This window comes from Botryllus schlosseri, chromosome 5, assembly GCF_051294905.1.
Source record: "Botryllus schlosseri isolate E-star chromosome 5, Bs_hap1, whole genome shotgun sequence".
In the NCBI taxonomy this organism is placed as follows: domain Eukaryota; kingdom Metazoa; phylum Chordata; class Ascidiacea; order Stolidobranchia; family Styelidae; genus Botryllus; species Botryllus schlosseri.
In genome coordinates, this window is record NC_137240.1 from 27750381 (window position 1) to 27770070 (window position 19690).

The 19690-nt window shown below is 39.6% G+C and overlaps 2 protein-coding genes across 4 annotated transcripts in view; both read right to left on the bottom strand.

Annotated features, from left to right (window-relative positions):
* Positions 1-870: 870 nt before the first annotated feature.
* Positions 871-13446, bottom strand: LOC145439570 (uncharacterized). Of its 2 annotated transcripts, none has more exons than XM_080317071.1 (9): positions 13304-13446; positions 12027-12190; positions 9597-9723; positions 8404-8537; positions 7588-7707; positions 6339-6389; positions 5677-5841; positions 4637-4800; positions 871-1549 (listed from the first exon to the last, which is right to left on the bottom strand). In XM_080317071.1, the coding sequence occupies exons 1-9, from the start codon at positions 13411-13413 to the stop codon at positions 1430-1432; spliced, it is 1155 nt and encodes a 384-aa protein (XP_080173197.1). In that variant the 5' UTR covers positions 13414-13446; the 3' UTR covers positions 871-1429. The 2 variants fall into 2 exon arrangements, with proteins under 2 accessions (XP_080173197.1, XP_080173196.1); XM_080317070.1 differs by having other exon boundaries at positions 7471-7707.
* A 4650-nt stretch (positions 13447-18096) lies between these two features.
* The window catches only part of LOC145439898 (adhesion G-protein coupled receptor G5-like), a 45735-nt gene continuing 44141 nt past the window's right edge, over positions 18097-19690 (bottom strand). For both annotated transcript variants that reach the window (XM_080317562.1, XM_080317561.1), the window contains one exon: positions 18097-19644. In XM_080317562.1, coding sequence (XP_080173688.1) covers positions 19562-19644 — 83 coding nt within the window. In that variant the 3' untranslated portion in view covers positions 18097-19561. The remainder of the gene's footprint in view (positions 19645-19690) is intronic.

Below are 19690 nucleotides of genomic sequence, written 5' to 3' on the forward strand. Positions count from 1 at the left end.
ATAACTAGCAGTCAAGCCTTCTCTACCGTTCATTATAGCCGATAAATATAGAAATAGCGCATAATTCGGACAGATACTTTGCAATTTCCTTTCCCATTCTACAGAGAAGGCCAAACCGACAACGTGGTATCTCCATGCGGATGCCGTCTCACTCGGCGAGCTAAATTTCCTGGCTAACGACATTGTCGCTTATTTAACCTGCCTTTGGATGACATGTTACGTCACTAGTAACGTCATAAATAGTTACATACCCAGCGCCCCCCCCCCCAAAAAAATCCCTCTCAAACCTCCGATCTCTCGCATGACTCGGGGCTACTCAAGTGAGACACTTCAATATTGACTACAGCCGGCGGCAGATGCTATCGTATGAGCTGACCCCGACATACACATTGGACGACCTTTTCTGATGATGTGTGCACAACTGCACATGCACACATTCTGGGACATCTGAGAAGAATTATTTCGGCCAATTATATGTGTTTGTCCAAATTGTGTATCTCATGCGCAATCTGGTGTCTCAATCGATGAATTCAATTTAGAGTGTACTTTAATGCGTGACTGAGATATTTTTAAATAAGAAGGATGTATGTCTTCAAAAAGGCTTCGCTGAGGTCACATTTCATTTCTACAAGTTCGGTGCTCATCGAGGAACAAGATGTATCACGCAAGGGCATAAGTCGATCGAATTTCTCCTTCATTGATTAATATGGGCAACAAACACACAATAAATTCGACAGATCTTGTAGCCGGCAGATTATTACCAAATAGGTCATGAACCAAGAACGATCGTTAGGCTTGTTACCAACAGATCCACATCCTCAATCGCCGCGCAAAATCGCTGAAAACCAATGCATAATGAATGCATAGATATATAGTATAGAGCAGAGTATTTTATTTCAGTGCTTGCAGCAAACTTTTTGCTCTTATATTCATCAGTAACGAAGCAATCGAAACAATGAAAATTCAGACAGTATTGGCATTATAGAAAAATAAATGAAACAGACACCGTCGCGGACATGTGGCATATGAACAATGAAGTACTTCGACAGTGTGTAGTTGAAGGAGTGCAACATTGCGGCGACTAGGCGACAAAATGCAGATTCCGGATGATATTGTAACGAATACCATATTGTTTTCAAGCTACATGACCGTTACAGCTAATGCAATCTTCAGAATTAATAACATAATACCTCAATGCAGATTGTCAAGAAAACATAGATTCACTATGTGGAAAATATACAGGTCGAATCTCCATGAGATATCAAGAAGGTAATGGGCCAGCACTTTTCTTGCTGCTCTCGTTAGACGCGACCATGACGTGTCCGTATAAATGTAATCGCTTTGGCATGAATGTCTCCGTGTTGCAATCGTAATAAGAACGGTGATAAATACAATATATAGGGAAAATCTTGTGATGTGCCCGGGAGCCTCAGACAGCTGTCCTTGTGGATTCCTCGTGAAATCCGTTGTTACCTCTGCCGATAGTGGGATATGTATCGTTGGAGCCGTCCATGTGGGCGATTTCGTCAGGATTATCGGGTTTCGCCGGCTAAAACGTAGTGAGATAAATAAGTTTAAAATAGGAATAATCTCAAATATCGGGTCAGGCGTCAGAGAAAGAGACGATATGTAGCCCACTTTATAGTATGGTTGCCATATTTTTGTGGTTCAAATTCCGGACGCTATCTTTAGCGCCTACTAGCCGGGTTTAAAATGAGATATGGGCATTGGACACATTGTCAGTAAATATGACGTCACACTAGCAAAGCTGCGCCCATCGACTTTATACAGGAGTGGAGTGGAACATAGATTCTGAATAAAGCCATCTCTAATGTGAGCTCTGGTGATTGGTTGGGTCTACAACAGATTTCTGGCGGAACGGATCCGGCCCGCCGGTCGTGTGTTTGGCAACCCTGCAATACTCTTAGCCGTATTAGGTCGGTGTGGTTATCTGGTTGTGTGTTGTAACCAGGTCGGAAACATCACTTTTTCAGCCCTCTTCCTCTCAGAAAAGCGCTGATCTTAGGCTCACCATAGGGCAGGGGTCACCAACGTGGTGCCCGCGGGCACCAGGTAGCCCGCCAGGAACAGATGAGTAGCCCGCGAGACTGTTTTAAAAATATATCGAATAGCAGCATCTACCAATATTCGTCAGATTATTACCAGCGAGCTTTTAAATATATAGATTGATTGATTTAGCTATTCTTGTTCAAATCACATTGACATGTAGCTTACACATGTCAATACATAATTAACACTTAAAATGATGATATCAAATTTCCTCAATTACAATTAGTAGTATACCAACAATAGAATCACAAGATATCGAAGACGTAGGATACGGCGCACTGCCTATACAATCGACATGACGGAATGCCATCCACGGTCTTCTTGAAATGGCGTGGGGTTCCGTTATGGTAGCTCGAGGTCCAGGACAATGCCAAAGTAGTAAACAACATTACTATTCGGTAACAGATAGCGGTGACGTACTAGCAGATTTTCAATATGTGTATGTCCATTACGTATTGCATCTTTTGACACAGCTCATTTCTCTTACACTCAACGCAGTTTAGTACCATATTTCTAACTTTCCGTAATCGATGCTGCTGTCAGGTATATTGAAATCTGTTATGTCTGAATGCTGAACAGTTTAAAATTGAAATTGTAACACTGCAAAATGACCTCCATCTCAAATCCCACAAGGCTGCAGCAAACTTTTGGTGCCTTGTTGACTTGGAAAAGTACAGTGGTGTATGCGCAGCAGCTATGACGGTTGCAAGCGTATTTGGTTCAACTTATCGTTGTGAATCAGCCTTTGCGGACATGAACTTAATCAGAAACAAATACAGAACAGAACTCACTAATACACATCGGGAACACTTACTCAGAGTTGAAGTGTCAAGTTACATACTACAGTACAGCGCACTAGTTGATTGCATGCAATATCAGGCCTGCCACTGACTGATATAGAAACAGATAACATGATGTCCTGTCTAAAGTGTGACATGATTTATTTTAAAATTTGAGTTGACTGTTGCTGTATAACTTATATAAACATGGTGCGAAGTAATTCGTGATTTCTTAAAAGGTCTTAGTGCTTAGCTAGTTAAAATCAGATGTTTTGATTTAGAAGACTCTCGTAGGAGTCTTACCGCAATGTGATTCCTGCCCAGTGTTATGAATATCAAAGCGGAAATTCAATATGGTACGGGTAAACGGTGGGAGTAAATGGTAGCCCGTAGACCCCTGCCATAGGGTGATCGATGCAACTGCTTGGGGGATTACTAAATGCATCTGGTTTTAAATTTTGTGAATAATATCACATTGCTTCTTCCATATATTACTATAAAATGCACCATCAGGTTGCACATCCGGTGGCTTTCAACCTGTGTGTGGTCGCGACCTCATTTCCAATTAATTTGAAAATGATCCGTGGTTCAGCTCAAAAATTGATAGGCTGATTACTTAAAAAGGTCAGCTTGCCCAAACTTACTCACGGCCTATTTAGGAAGCTGATAATGTCCAACATCTTCGTGATCCCAGCAAGAAAGGCGAACGACCCCCAGGTTTAAAACAACTGTCGTTGACTTAAGCATCCAAACGTCCTTAACCAATTCTAGGAATACCGTTATCTTATAATTGCGATTAGAATTAGACTTGTTTTAGTAAATGATGGTTATTTTTATTTATGTTTGATTGCATTTTTTTGTGAGGACGGTGCCTGGTGCCCATATTAATATCTACACACGTCGCACTAAATTGCGCGCGGCGCGAAGAAAAATTTCGAATAGCATGAATCTGCTTAAAAATAACATTGTTTATGTTTATTTACTGAGAAAGTTTTGGCATACTTTAAGCCTTCAAAATTCCGGACATTTAGGCATATTTTAGAATTTCCTCCCGGACACAGTTTCAGTTTTAACAGTGTAATTCCGGACATGTCCGCGAAATTCCGGACATATGGAAACCCTACTTTATAGCGTATGGGGGCCATTAATACCAGTAGTACGAGGAGGATGTTAGACCGACACACCATACATGGTACACACATCACACAGACCGCATTCAGTCTTCTGTATCGCATTGCACAGTGTGTGTCTGGTGCAGTTGGCCTAGTAGCACCGATCTTTGGTTGATATTGAGTAGGGTAGCGGGTAATTTAGGCTTACCATATTTTGGAAATCTAAAAAGAGGACACTTTTTCAGAAATTGGAGACTTGCGAAACTGGAGTAGAATTCTCAAAAACCGGTGAATTTTTCCCACTTCGTGACCGGTTGACTAAAAAAAAAAAAAAAAAAAAAAAAGGTTATCACTACGCGCTCAGATCTCAAAATACCGTTTTTTTCTCCGCATCGCTAGGTGGATGACTAAAAAAAAAATCATCTTTCCGCTTGGAGCTCAATATAGCGTTTTTCGCTCCGAAATACCCTCCGGAGCGTCACTTCTGTACCAATTTACGGCATATCACTCGCAATTTGCTCTAATTCTGACCTGAATTTTCAAAAAAGAGGACAAAATCTCAAAAAAGAGGACAAAGGGGCGTCCTCCGAGGACACTTTACCGATTGCGCGGTCTATCAATCGCCGCAACTATGAATCAAAATCGAATCACGAATGTCAATTATTTCTCCATTACTTTCTTGTCTCGCCTTGTCCATCTTCTGATGTAGTCAACGACTCTATACTCGCCCTTTTGTTTGTACAACCTCCACAGTACGCACGCGATAACGATCAGAATCAAGATCAGTATTCCAATTACGATAACCGCTATCATCCAAGGTTGGAAAACATCAACGATCACTGAAAACAACAAACACAAGGTTGAAAACTTGTTCGAGGAAACGGCGAGCATGAAAGTGTAGACAGAATTCCTTGAAACCTAGAAATGGAAGAATCTAGGATCAAAGATCTCTGCATTGAGGTCATATAAGAGAACTTTCCCAGTGGACATGCGAATAGAGTATTATTTAGTCATTTTATATAAATCATCATCACTAATAATCATAAATTTAACATATAGTTCCAGAATGTTGAAATCACATGTTGCAGACGTTATAAATGTAGTTAAATTAAATAGGTTACTGAAAGTAGGCCTACCGTATTTTAAGTACCCGAAAAGAGGGCATTTTTGTCGGCAAGGAAAACGAAATTAGATGTATTAGGTTTGAGTTTGATGATGTTTACATTTCCATGGCAGTGTCAGTCAAACATTACGAAAACAATGCGTAGCAAAATTTACAAACCGCATAAAAACAACAAATCAAATATATTTTTCTGATCGAGTCCATGAATATGCTGCGGTTCCCTTAACTTTTGCCAATATGGTACAGTTACAGAGAGCGTCGCACAATGTTTGTAATAACAATCAACTGTAGGGCTGGTAGGGCAATTCGTTGTAAAAACTTTTACCAACTATTCAGCATGCGCTTGCATTCTGTATTTTTCTTTTGGAAATAAATACAACGTTATTTGGTAAGGTAGACTATAAGCATCGTACTCGAAATGCGAAAAAATTGAGCATTTTTAGCGTCCACGTTTCTTGAGGAAAAGAGAACATATTATTCTAAAACAGGGCATATGGTAGGCCTAAACAACAGCGTACTGAAACGCAGTTCAGTAAACAGTATGCTGCCTCGTTTTGGACCACTAACAGACTTTATATCTCGCTCTCCATACCTTTCTCTTCGACGTCTCTTTCACAACCTTCGCCCTCGTACCCTTCCTCGCAACGACATTCAGTCTGTACGGTTTGGTCCCCATCGTCGTTCACGACAGAAGTTTCACACTTGCCGTGTCCAGAGCAACCGAGTGGGCATGACACAATCTTACCAGCCGACGGATCTGTCAATACCAATTTTGTCATGAAAGATTTCATAATCATAATTAGCGTATTGCTCCGATGTATTTAATGATAACAGTTGCAAAGCATGTGCATCATTTTTATTTCGTGATGGTGGGCTCTACATGGGTCAGTGTGTGAGATAGCCTAATAGTTTGTTGTGTCTTCTTATTTTTAATTTCAATTCAGGCAAATTGAATAGCGGCGACTTGATACCAATTATGCGAATAGTATGCCGTTAACACATGTTCTTGCACAGCCTATATTATACGAATTGGGTTTTGCTCCAACATGATCCGCATTTAGATTGCTTTATAATAAAATGTGAGGAACAGCATATGCCTAAATTATGTCATCGCATGGTCTCGTTGGCTGTACCCTTTGCAGTGCGCGAAGGTCAAGATTATTCAAGCTTCAGGCCTATCCATTTCTGGAGTCGTCTCGTTTTGTATGTTATGGGGAGTTGAATATGTGTCAATAACATGAATATAAGACCTACCTTCGTCGCCGTCAAATGTACCGTCGTTTGGTCCAAGTTCCACATTATTCTCTGTAATAGAATTTACAATTAGGAAATCTATCTTTGAAGATGCTATCAGTTAGGAGAATGAGAACAAAGCGAAAAGCAGTCACTGGGCGAACTTGCCGCCTTTGCTAACTCATCTGCTTGATTATAATTGTGGGCTTCGCTAAGAGTTTCGAGTCATCTAATACGTGACGAGGAGCATGCGCTCATTACGCCCGATACAGAAGATGCCATCGCATCTCTTCCGTGGGTGAGTGGGTATTTGTGATGAGTGGTGTTTAGCTGCTAAGGCTTTGTGCACCAGAACCGTGTTTACTGCTTATTCCTTAAATCACTTGCTATATGTCTCTTCCGGTCAATATAACATAATCGATTAACGGTTGAATCGTTCTCTGATTAACTATGAGAGAAAAAACTGTTTAAGGTGTTCGATACTTTTGTGCGTCTCTGTTCAGATGGGTCCGTTCTACGGAATATTTATTACAGAATAGCGCGAAATGGTCCACCGTTTCCGGCACACCACATTCCGCACAGAGTCCACTTTCGCGTAAGCCGAGTTTGTGCAGGTGTTTGTTAAGCAACGTATACGGAGCGCGGATATGCAATTCATATCATGTTTCAATGTAGTCTATACTCCACATGCCCAACCTAAAATACGACGCAACAGTAACATGACAAAAAGTCACTTCCACTATCGTGATGTAGCCTTCCTACTGTCTGTAAATATTGTATTAGTGGAACTCATCGTTGACTAGGCCAACGCTCGATCATGATCAGTGTGTTTCCGGTTCTTGCATAATAGCCATTGGACATGTAGTTCGGTTCCGTTTCGCAAACCAACAAAAACTCCTTTAATGGCGATAATTGGGCGATTTAGACAGAAGAAGAACATCCCAACAAATTCATTCCCTTCTATCTCTAAAGCTCCACGAGAGCGACAAATCACAACGATCGTCGGCATAGTCTGAGGAAATGATAACATTCAACCGAAATACTCGGCTTCGTTGATAATGTTATCACGCATTCAGTGCGATGCGATGGAGGAGGAAAATAGTGGCCAACATCGTTGACGCGAAGAAGGTGGTTCACCGCGTGAATCTGCTACCTGTACTTTTAGTCTCGACGAACGTTGTAGTTTCCTCAGATGCGGCTGTGCTCTCATAATCCCCAGTAACATATTTTTCGGTAGTGCCGTCTTCCGATAACGTCGTTGTTTCCTTACCTCCGAGAGATTTCGAAGTTGCTACTGTTGTCGGTATGGTGGAGTTGATATCAAGCTCTTCTGTGGTCACCTCGTCGATTATCGTTGTTTCTTCTTCGGGGCTGCTTGTCGTTAAGAAATCTGCGAGATGGCGATGCGTGTCATTTTTGTCGCGTTAGTTGATTGGACTATGGGAGTGAATTAATGACTGCGGGATAGGCTATTAATTTCTACTTAATAGTGATCAGAAGCAGCGATTATCGTGACATATCAAACTAGAAACGACGCTCTCGAAATCGAAAGGAATGAAAGTTATTGAACAACTTCAATTGTTGAGACAGGACATCGCGATTTTGCTGGTCGCTGATTGGTGCAATTTTTCACAGTTAAAAAGTACAACTTTGCGGCTATAACGCATAAATATTAGTGACACCACAAATGAAAATCTTTTTTCTGAATTATACAGGGCTTGCATTAATTTCAAAAACTCTTATGTTGGAATACTTAACAAGCATAACCGTTCGAGTACCCCGAAAAGTAGAACTGATATCACTTCTGTATGGATCGATAACCTACAAATCCTTTCAAGGTTGACACTTATCCGGCCCGTTAAATTTACGGCGGGTCTTCGGCGATTACGTCTTGATGTATATAATATACATTAAAGAGGAAAGGAAATCTTGCTTTGCTCCGGAATGATATGATGAGATGTCAGTCGGATTTCCTGGCTATTATTCGCAAGAAAAGCCTATTGCAGATATCCTAAATCATCTATATGGCGTTCGCTCAACTGAACCACACATTTACAATGCAATCAGGATATCTGATATTACTTACCCTCTTCAGTCATTACTTGGAAATGAATCCAGTCAGCATAGTAAATCAACTCGGCCTTTTCGTAGTTCTTGGTCACATTCATCAGGAAACATTGTTTAAGTGATACAAAGTAGCTGTAGGATTTACATTCGAATCTAAAATGGTATGAAGGAAAGGGTAATCACTAGGGCAAGTTTTTGTTGCAGTTAAATCCGTGGAAAGTTGCATTTATTCATTTATTTTCGAAAAAAGTAGAAGAAGTTGCATTTTGACCACATTTTGCTCGGTTGACTAAAAAAAGGTCAATTTTCCGGCTCAGCTCCCGAAATACCCGTAAAAGCGTTACTTCTGTGCTGATTTACAGTGTTTCAGTCGAATTTGGCCATGTATTTCACCAAAATCGAAAATACTTTCATGAAAAATCGAAAAAGTTGCATGAAAAATATGGACAAAAGTTGCAAAAAGTTGCACGATAAGAGTTCTTCAAACAGCTTAAAACAGCATTCTACATATCTTACGAGTATTTAGGAAGCTGCCGGAAGCTGTAAAAAAAAGTTGCAAAAGTTGAAAAAACTTGCTCTAGTAATCATCCAGTTATGTGTGAAGATCAAGTCTGAATAACCAGTGGGGCACGAGAGAAAATACAGTCGTGTGTTTTATAAAAACGCATGTACGTGGCGATTCGTATTTAAAAATTGTCTTGGAATCGAATTTCAACTGGCAATATTTGTAGTTATCACTTAATTCGGCCCTTTATCATTTAATAGTATTTCTGAACCGTCCGCATAAATTCGCTCACGCAGGTTGTTGATAGAGTTTTTAGATCTGATTCCAACACTAAAATACCTTATGAGTCCGGATGCAATGTTTACAATGTTGGTTCCTATCGAAGTTTTCATATACAAACACATACACACGGGAACACAAAGTCAATTCAGCAGAATCAACAACACTATCTTTGCATTCATTTATATTGCCAATCAATGCATGCAATAATGTACCAGCACACATACACGACAAGGAATTAGACCCGAGAATGTCGTTTAATGAGAGGTAAACCGCACCGGATCGAGTTTGATCAAAATTAGAACGGGTTTGACTCAAATGAAATATGCCAACTGCTTTATTGTGATGATATCCCAGCCGGTATTAATAGTTCAGATATTATTGTGAATGTGAAAAATATCTACAATAGATAACCGGTATTTACGTACCTTTCCTCAAAGCAACATCTCGCGTGACACTCTTTTAGACTCATAGTTCCGTTGACGGTAATTGTGTAAGGATATTTGACACCTCGCAGATATCCGCCAGGAAACTTCCGAACCATCATTGAGCAGGCTAACAATACGATATAAGAGAAGTTTAATACATGAGCCACGCTACAAAAATAATCTACCTTCGCAAACTCCATATCTCCATAAACAATAATCTATCTACATCCCTACCTAAGTGTTGGAGGTTTATCGAGGCTCCTCCTCGTCATATCATCCGCGCAAGTGCTGTGTCACAAAAAGCCTAGAAGTGGGCCGTGCTACAAGACGACAGTTACGGAATCAAAAATAACGAATATCGGCCTGCTGAAATTGACCATAGTAGTTGATAAACAACATGAACAGCACTAAGAATAATAGCCACATTAGTTAATTATCGAATATAAAGCACTATGCGGCACCGAATGTGAAATGGAAAAAATTCGTTTTGGATAAGATTGTGGAGGCCTATATGCGGTTAAGCTGTATAACAAATGTGCGAATCTATGACAGCCCTTCTACGACAAACCATATATGACGTTACTGACTGGAAATAACTATATAAATATTTGAGTTAGTATGTGGACATAGGTTGGTGGATTCGTTATCATGCTGACTCAATAAAAATATGAAAAATGTGATAATTGATTCAAATGTTTGATGATTTTCCTTTAGGCTCACAGTGAGAAATATATCAAGGTTTGTTTGCGGAGTACGAATTTTCCAGGGTTCGCGCTTACCGCCCACGAGTGCGATAACCTTGGATTTCCATTATCCGAATAATATACATATAGTTCAGCATTTCTTGTGTGATATATAGAAGACTTTAACAAAATAAAAATGCAACAGGCAGTACAGATGTAACCTTCAAAAATGTGTATACGTATTTAGCGCCTTATCGCTCAGTGAATGAATGGTCTCTTTGTTGGAGCACGAAAAACTATACGAATCATTTGTTGGCCCCTTCAAACTCGCCAGTCAAATTAAGATTATAATCTTCCAACAAAGTATTCACTGACAGATACATAATGATTACATGTTGAGATCAGAAATGAGTGTTATCGTAGTCGTGCTGTGAAGACAGGCCCTTTCCCCATATATTATATGTGGAAATGTCCCCTGTTATTTCACTATCTGATTTTCAGTGACGACACAGCTCTACGTTTATTTATATCGGTGATTGCCTCGGGTATGTCGAAATTTCATCCTAGCGATGAACATCGCCAAAATTGATGACTAGAAGTTTCGAGACAACTCATTTGATACAGCAAGATATAGGATCGTGATGAACGGAGCGGCCGATATATTTAATATTCTCTCACTGTCGAATAGACAAAGGAATGAAAACTGTATTTAATTGTGAGCTGTGATGTACCAATTAAACATTACGGGCCGTTGCGAAGCGCCACTGATACAGTGGTCACTGGCGAAAGAAATATAATTATAGCGATTTCATAGTCCAAACCTTTATTTAAGCGAAGAGATTCAGTCGAAGGAAGTAATTTAAGAACAAAAATGGAATTGTATCTAACACCTGCATCAACAAGCATTTGCCCCATTGCGTTAACGTGTGTTCGTGACACTGTTTCAAATGTGATTGACAAATCCGTCGTTAGCGGTCTACTTTGGCCAACGCCTAGCGAGATAATACGATACGGCAACACAATTTAGTTCAAAATAATGCAACGCCCAATAAAACCATCATATTCAGGAAGTCAAACGAATCGAGCACCGTTGTCTTTGGAACAATCTGTGCTTCAAGATCAAATATCGAGATTAACGCTAGCGGCAGGACATGTGGTTTTTTCAGATATTTTCCACTAAAACAAAGTTTGCTCTAAGTACAAGCGTTACAGCGTTACGGCTACAGAACACAAACGGGGGGAAGTTGAAGTCATTTGAAAACCAAAAATCTTGACGAAACAAGTTTTTGCTCGATATGAATATTATATATCCAATGCTTCTGATATTATTGTTGGACAAAAACTAGATTCTATTATAGAACGACGGTAAAGAAGATACTCGATTGAATTGGAAGTGAATCACCAATATATATAAAGGCCTGTAGTTTCGAGACGTATTGAATCGACTATACCTAATATCTCAACTGTCAAGTGCGAAGGTGTTTAATACTATATCATCAAATTTTAACGCTAGCGATTTAGTGGCCGCAGATCATATATCGCAATAACAACTATATCTATCGGGATATTTTTCTCCTTGGCATTACCTTTATACAAGTTGTAGGCTATCGTATGTCGTATGCTTAATTTCTTTTGCGTACTGTACAGTGTACATAGTGTAAGTATACCTCCGCAATACAACATATGATCACGAATTTTCCATAAGTACCAGTGTAATAATTAATCGACAGGACGGTCTATAACATACTTTGCAGTGTTTCAGGATCAGTATAATTGAATTCTTTTATGATTCGCTTGTTTTTCGTGACGACAGGTATCGTGGTATGCGCTATCGCAGTAGTCGTTTCGTTGAATTCCATCGCCGTCGAGACAGATACAATCACGAGCAGTATCAGGCATTCGATCTTCATCCTATGTCATGAGATTTCGTATTGAGTCAAAGACCGCAAAGACAGAAAACGCTCTGATATCGAGTGACGTTGGTGGAAAGACGACAGGTCTCCCGTGTAAGAAGATTATTGAAGGTGTAATCGGCATGATGCGAACATAACATCATTCGGACAAAAACGCTCTGTTCTGTGATCCCCTTCAGGTAGACGCGTCACGATGTATTAATTAAAATCAGAATTGCCTCTGGCGCCCCGTTTGGTAGAGCTCAATCAGTAGTACTTTACACTGGGCCGATTCGTTGAAATATATGGCGCCTTGAAATTCGCACTACTAAGAAAACACACGCGCTATATAATATATCTGACATATATTCGTGCATAGGAATAGACATCTCTCGTGTAATATAACGTTAATGCGGCGCAGCTACCTGGGATTTTGTAAAAATTCCGGTTCCAAATGAATGTCTCCAGCTTTTTATGTCATTACTTGCGCATGAGACGATTGATATCAAAATTCGAATGTTGTATGCAATAAAACATGTAGCAATAATAAGAGCAACCACATCCGTACTGCGATAGAGGAGGGACGTTTCTATATGTGTAAATTCAAACAAATACACTGCCAATAGATCGTGTCAATTATACAATTCTGATTGAGTGCTATATTCACACATATAATATTTCTATGGTTAACATAACACCCATGTGTCAGGGCTAGCGAAGTCAGCGATTTCGTCGAACACATTCCCGAGCAACGCATAATCAAAATCAGCTATAATTTTATCTAGGAAAATATAGTCTAAAATGAAGGCCCTCCGTAAATAATTATGGTGAGGCGTTGATATTTTCTTAACCGAATTGCTGAGAATAAAAATACGGCATGTTTTCCTCTGATCTCGTGACCGACAGCAAAATGATCCTATTACATTAACATCAAGATAGGAACAATGATTTCGAAGACTTCGGGAATTATTTAACATCGTAATAGCCTATGCCATATTTTCACAAAACGACAACAAAAGTTGGTTACCGCAGCACATGACGTATAAACATTCCACGAACAATTGATGCAGTCATTCCCGTGAAATTGACTTTTTGAAACGACTGAGTAAGTTGTTTTGGAAATCAGACTCACCTTATTTGTACCGATATGGAGAATTGTTTTACCGATCTGGAGACTTTGCTTGGAAGGTATACTATTACGAGTACAACTAAAATTTCTTCTGCACAAATAACACATAACATTCTAATAAAGTATAGCTTTCCCTTATCTCATAGTACATCCAAGATTAACATCAATCTTGCAGTAGGGCTGATGTCTAAAAAGGATAAACTCTCGACCGAATCATAACTATCCGGTATCATTTGAACATATTTATCTGCGGGACATGGCATGCCAGACTCTTCGTCGTAATCGTATGGAGAACTGATACTTGGATATGTAAATGCCTTGTCCACGTTAAAATGAATTGCTTTTCGTTTCCCATGCTGTTTTCTGTAGTTTAATGCGCTGTTCTCAGCGTAATATGCCCTCTCGGTCTTGCGTTATTGAATATGGTTTTCATCGGCATCAGACAGTAACTCGACGCCATCTGCTTACAATTTCCTAAGAGGCATATCCTTGCCACAATCAGCACTTGGCTGCCATTTACGAAATTTATTACTCAACAAGTCAGGGTCACATACAGCATCGTCCAATAGAGCATTAGACAACATACAAATCATGCTAAAACAAATTTTTCACCAAACGGTCAGTAGAGGCATCGTGATCGCAGAATACCTGCACTTCTGCAATCAACGTAGCTGAATTCGACACCTCGGCTGGACGTGTCTGAGTATAACATAAGGACTTAGGGTCGTATAAATCCCGCATACTAGGGTTACCATACGTCCTCTTTTAAGAGGATCTGCCCTCGTCTTTGACTATTTTTAAAGTGTCTTCGGGGGACGCCCTTTTGTCCTCTTTTTTGAGAATTTGTCCTCTTGTTTTAAATTTTTGTGAAGTGCACGTGGAAATTGGACTGAGATATAGTAAATCATCGCTCAAGTGACGGTCCGGCGGGCTTTTCGGGACTTGAGCCAGAAAATGACCTTTTTAGTCAACCAACGAAAAAATTCTTAGAGATACGTTATTTAGGGAGTTTAGCTGGAGAGTTGACCTTTTTTTAGTCAAGCAACTGCCTAATCGGTGAAAAGTCAAAGTCTCAAAATTTTCAAAAAGTGTCCTCTTTTGAGATTTCAGAAATATGGTAACCCTAAACTATATATAGGTATACCTACCTTGTACAAATCCATCCACACTTTTGCGGATACTAGAGTAATATTCATCTATCACTAGATTTCCATTAACGATTTAATCCAATTTCGACAATGACACGTTAGTTCTTAGGCGTTATCCGGAACGTTTAGTCTACATGTGACTCATTTATCCTGTTTCGTGGTTTTTTTCTGGCCCTATACTATCCGGAATCCTATTGCGATAGCACGTTTCTACAAACATATAAGTTCCGACATCCTGCCTTTCACAAAGTCATTCCTGAATGAAATGCGCAGTTTCCGCCGAAAGCTGACTCTTGTTTGTTACAAGACGCAGAAAACGAAAGCATTATTAGGCGGCGAAACGAGAAAAAAGCACACCGAGCGGAAGAAACGACTCTGCCGCACTCCGTTATTATTTCACTTACAGACAGAAATTACGCTGAGTGAATTGCCAGGAGAGATCGCGTTTTAACGCTTACGTCATTCTAAATCTATGCATGCCGATCACCAGATACGTCACAACCGTGGTGTCAATTCCAATTCAAAGCGTTTTCTGCGATACAACACAAACATCCACACAAGATCTGCTGTCGTTGCTTTTTTCATATCGAACAATAGCGACTCCGCCAAATTAAACTGTCGCTAACCACTGCTCCGTGAGCAATTACCTAACCAATACCGATTTGCTAAAAGCGTCTTCTGCTCGTCTGAAGCCTTGATCTATATTTAACCGGGCATGGTTTGAAACTTGGGCCGTGTCATTCTCCGTAATGGCTGAACCAATGTTTTCGACTGAATCTATTTATACAGTATGAATAAATGATATGCTGCGATATAGATGGAAGCGGTATTCTAATTCTGGAGCGTACCACAATACATTTCACAATTCAACTTCGTTGATAGGATATGCAGTGGAACCAGCATAGAATTTGGATTTGGAAGGAGTTATACAACACCTGAAACCATACGCTGTAAATTTGATCTAGGCATTTAAATATATTACGCAAGCACCAAGTAATTCATATCATAGTACAATAGAGATGCTTTCATATATACTTCAATTTCACCACTTGACCATGCGTAATTTAAAACTTGACGATGTAAAACATTTAAAGATTAGGTATATGATTTTATAAGTCAAGAACTGCTGAATTTTACGCGTGCTATATTACCGATTCGAACATGAGCCGCAGGATATTGTGATTCGTGACTCATCTGAGGCTTGATTGCCCTCATAACAGCGCGACAAGGAATTTGAAATCAGAAAATTTCCATTCTTATCGACGGAAAATTGCCGAACGTATACGTAATTGTTGCCAAATGACGAGTTTTTATCACATCATTCTGACAATTGAGTCGCATTTAAATATTTCGGCAAATTCACACGGCCGTTTGTGTATAATTAAAGTCACATAAAAACTTCGAGGAAAATAGTGTCGCAAATTAGTGATCTTGTCTATGTAATCAGCCAAGCGTCTATTGTGCTACTTAGTGGCTGTCGGATGGATTTCTGACGGGCTAGTGCGGAGCGGATCGACAAATTCTCTGGTCCGGCTCCGATCCGGTTGTTCAATTCTCTGGTCCGGCTCCGGCCGTATCAGGAAAAGTACTGATCCGGCTCCAATCCGGTCCGGCCAAAAATGAAAAAGTCCGGCCAGAAATCCGGCCCTACTCGGTACGGAGGTTCCGTGAATTGATAAATATGCCTCGTTTATGTTCACACTGGCTTGGAGGTTACTTACGTGTGATTGGTTGGTAGTTATATAGTTATAAAAGTCATGCTTATCCATAAAGATTCTGGCCGAATCAAAAAAGTAGTGATCCGGCCCCGATCCGGCTCCGGCCGTAACAGAGAAAGTACTGATCCGGCTCCGATCCGGTCCAGCCAAAATTGTAAAAATCCGGCCGGATATCCAATCCGGCTCCGGTCCATGCTCCGCACTATGATGTAGAAATGGGTGTTACGACAGTATTATGTATTGCTTGAATCCAGACATAATGTAGCTGTATAGGCCTGGCGAGAATGAAACACCATGTCAAAAGATTTATTTCTGATCAGTGCACTTTCCTCTGAATAGCATTGATAGCAGTGCCATCATTTCCTGATTTGGCGTTCAATAATACAGTTTCATTGATGTATCAGTCGTATCCATCACTGGTCTATCCAAAGGGTGTTAAGAGCTGAATCATACCAAAGCCTTTCAATTTAGGAATCACCATTCAATTTGACATATCCAGTTTATCTTTGATGTAAATTGACAACACAACTAGCGAATCATGCAAAGTTAAAGGTGATTCACAGTCAAATTCTGCGTAATCGATCACTGACACTGACCAGCCTGAAATCCAGGCAATAAAAAAAACTAAAGTCAGTTTTTCATATATATCAGTGCTCGGTAATAAGAAACTTGCCTTTATTTTCATCCAATTTTTCTTTCATTCACACCAACTCTGAATGAAGAGATGGCGTTTTTATAATTTGCATTTCCACAATCATTTTTCCTGTAACGAATATAATGTCCTTGAATAAAGAAGGTAACCGCGTCCAATTTCAGTTTTGAACATTTTATCCACATGAACGTTTGCGATGTCACTTAGTGCCATATGGCCAGTAGAGTCTTGACTTGTCAATTTATTTACCATATTTTCTTGTGCATCTTATCATCAATAATTTTTTAGAATATGTGTGTAATTTTAGTACAACTTTTATGAATAAGTGCAACACTTAAAGTTAATTTCTGTTTGAAATTGTGCCGGTTAAGCGTCCCACGAAAAGTTCCAGAAAACTAGTGATTTTTGAATGACAGTTGTATTAGAAGCAATAATAATGTTCCGTACCAGCAATATGAAACTGGAACAGTTTCATAGAGTTTCATTGGCCTCTTAAGAAATACTATTGATTTTAATACATTCCCAATCTTCCGTCAACGGCTGAAAAGAAATTATATGCATCATTAAAATTTTAATTCAATCAGTCCAAGATATACTCGTGACAAAAGTGGATAAACGTAGATCTCAGCTGTTTAATTGCTGCTTCATTAAAGCAAATACCATTCATTTTTCTTTCCGGTAGATCGCATCCTCTCGCCCACAAATTTGTGACGCCGTCACTTCATTCCATTCCTTCGAAACGCCATCATTACAAATAACAACGTAATTGCGAAGGCGGAAAAATAACGCCAGGAACATACATTCATACTTTAGTGGGCAGTCTGCAATTCATAGCGGCCTATGGCGAGCCAACTGGAGGTCAGTCACATCACTGCGAATATCAGCAATGGGATACGATGTGTTCAATTCACGGTACGAATTGAGAAAAATGATCAGGAAAATGCACAAGATACGATATCACGAACTATGGGCGGATAGGCCTACCGTACCAGTATGTGTGTATATGTGCTTTACTATCGCTCTGTTGATTCATGGTTATTGACCAATTTGCATTCCTGCAAAGTGGGAACCTGACATAAAAGTTTTTGAGACTCAGTCGACTCCGCTTAATTTTGACTCCGCTCGCTTTTAGCCGAATTAAGCTGAAAAGGGGCTCTGTCTTAATCAACTGTTCGTGTCATGGTCACGCGCAAAACGGTCAACGCATTGAAAATACTGTGCTGTTGTGTAATAAATGAATTGCAGCTGCGCTATACTGCAATATATAATTGGAACTAATTTCATAAAAATTAGGATTTCAGGTTTATTGCATTGTACAGTATTTCGATGCCAAATGACTTAACAAAACGACATACTATATTACTGAGTAGCACACACATATTCGGTTAAAATAGTATAGTAATTCTTCAAATACTGTACTGAACTATGAACAAGGAATTAAAAGAAAAAATAAATTAAAAGCTATGGATCGTCTTCGTTTCGTTGCAGTTCTTCATTTTGTGTTAAAATGAACGAAGTACTTTTTATTGCAGTGGTTCCCAACCTTTTTGTCTTCATTCCAACTTCAGATGTATTCCGAGTCTTCATTCCCCACTATACCAAAAACTCCTACATGCTCTTTATAAATGCCCCTCCATAGCATTTGGCCAGACGTTTAGCAGGGATTATTGAAAAAGTGTAAAGAAAGCAGATGATATTCAACAAATGAACAATTTCAACGAAAGAGAATACAAGAAAAACACCACTGTTTGCCTCACAATCAATGCGAATTCTTTGGTTCTTTTGCGAAAATGAGTCTTTGCGAACAACACGCAATATAATTTCCGATACATACATTCCAGAGCAGTTAACTTGTAACGGTAATCACGCATGTCTCTCCGTAAACACCTAGCCTATCCTCTATATAATGTGTAACAAATGCGTCTATTCCCCACCAGAAACCATTGAATTCCCCACCAGTGACGAATTCCCCACCGGTTGGGAACTACTGTTTCATTGCGTCATAACCTACCGATTGAAAATTGTGAACCTGTGTCCCAAGTTAAGCGGTTAATTATCCAAATTAAACGCAGTTTTTAGTTGTGAAAGAATAAAGAAATTGTCCGGGTTATTTGCTGTACGAATGAAGCAGAGTTGACTGTAGTTATCAAGAAATCAAAAGACACGGCACACAAAAAACATAAATCAAATACGCTATTCTCTGGTTAGTGTTGTACGTAGACCAGGGGATATGCAGAGAAAGACTTGAAAACTTATGAACGTGTTGGGCCTGTGCTGTATATATCATCATTGGTTGAATAGCAATTTTATCAGTTCAATACACCACCAACATGCGATACAATGAAAAGATAGGAAGGTGTCGAAGCGACTTGGAGTAGTCTATGGAATCAGACACCCACTTTGGCCTATAGGCGATGTAGAGAGGAGGCAATGAGGCATGCACACTGAATAAAAAGTAAAGACGATAGTATATAGAAAAAAGCAAGCGACAAAATGGGGTGACATGTCACAGAAGGCGAGATCGATAGGTCAGTCGTGGTCCGGTCATCTTGAGGATATATATATGTTCATGTGCATGAATATATGCGGCTATCCGTCATGATCGGAGAGCTTGATGTAGGATCAATTAAAAAAAGTATTAAAGGTTTCAATCAAGTGAGAACTCATTATTGCTGTGTCAACTTAAAAGCAATTGAATCATATCAAACATGACAAATTTCCCTTCCACACTGCAAGTCAGATATCACGAGACGCTTTCATGGTTGCCCGCAGTTGAGGGCGACATCTCTATAGTGTCCAACTTCTTGCTTTGAAGAATAGAAGTTTCTAAGAAAAGAGTAGGCAAAGTCTTATCCTGTGCGAAATATTGGAT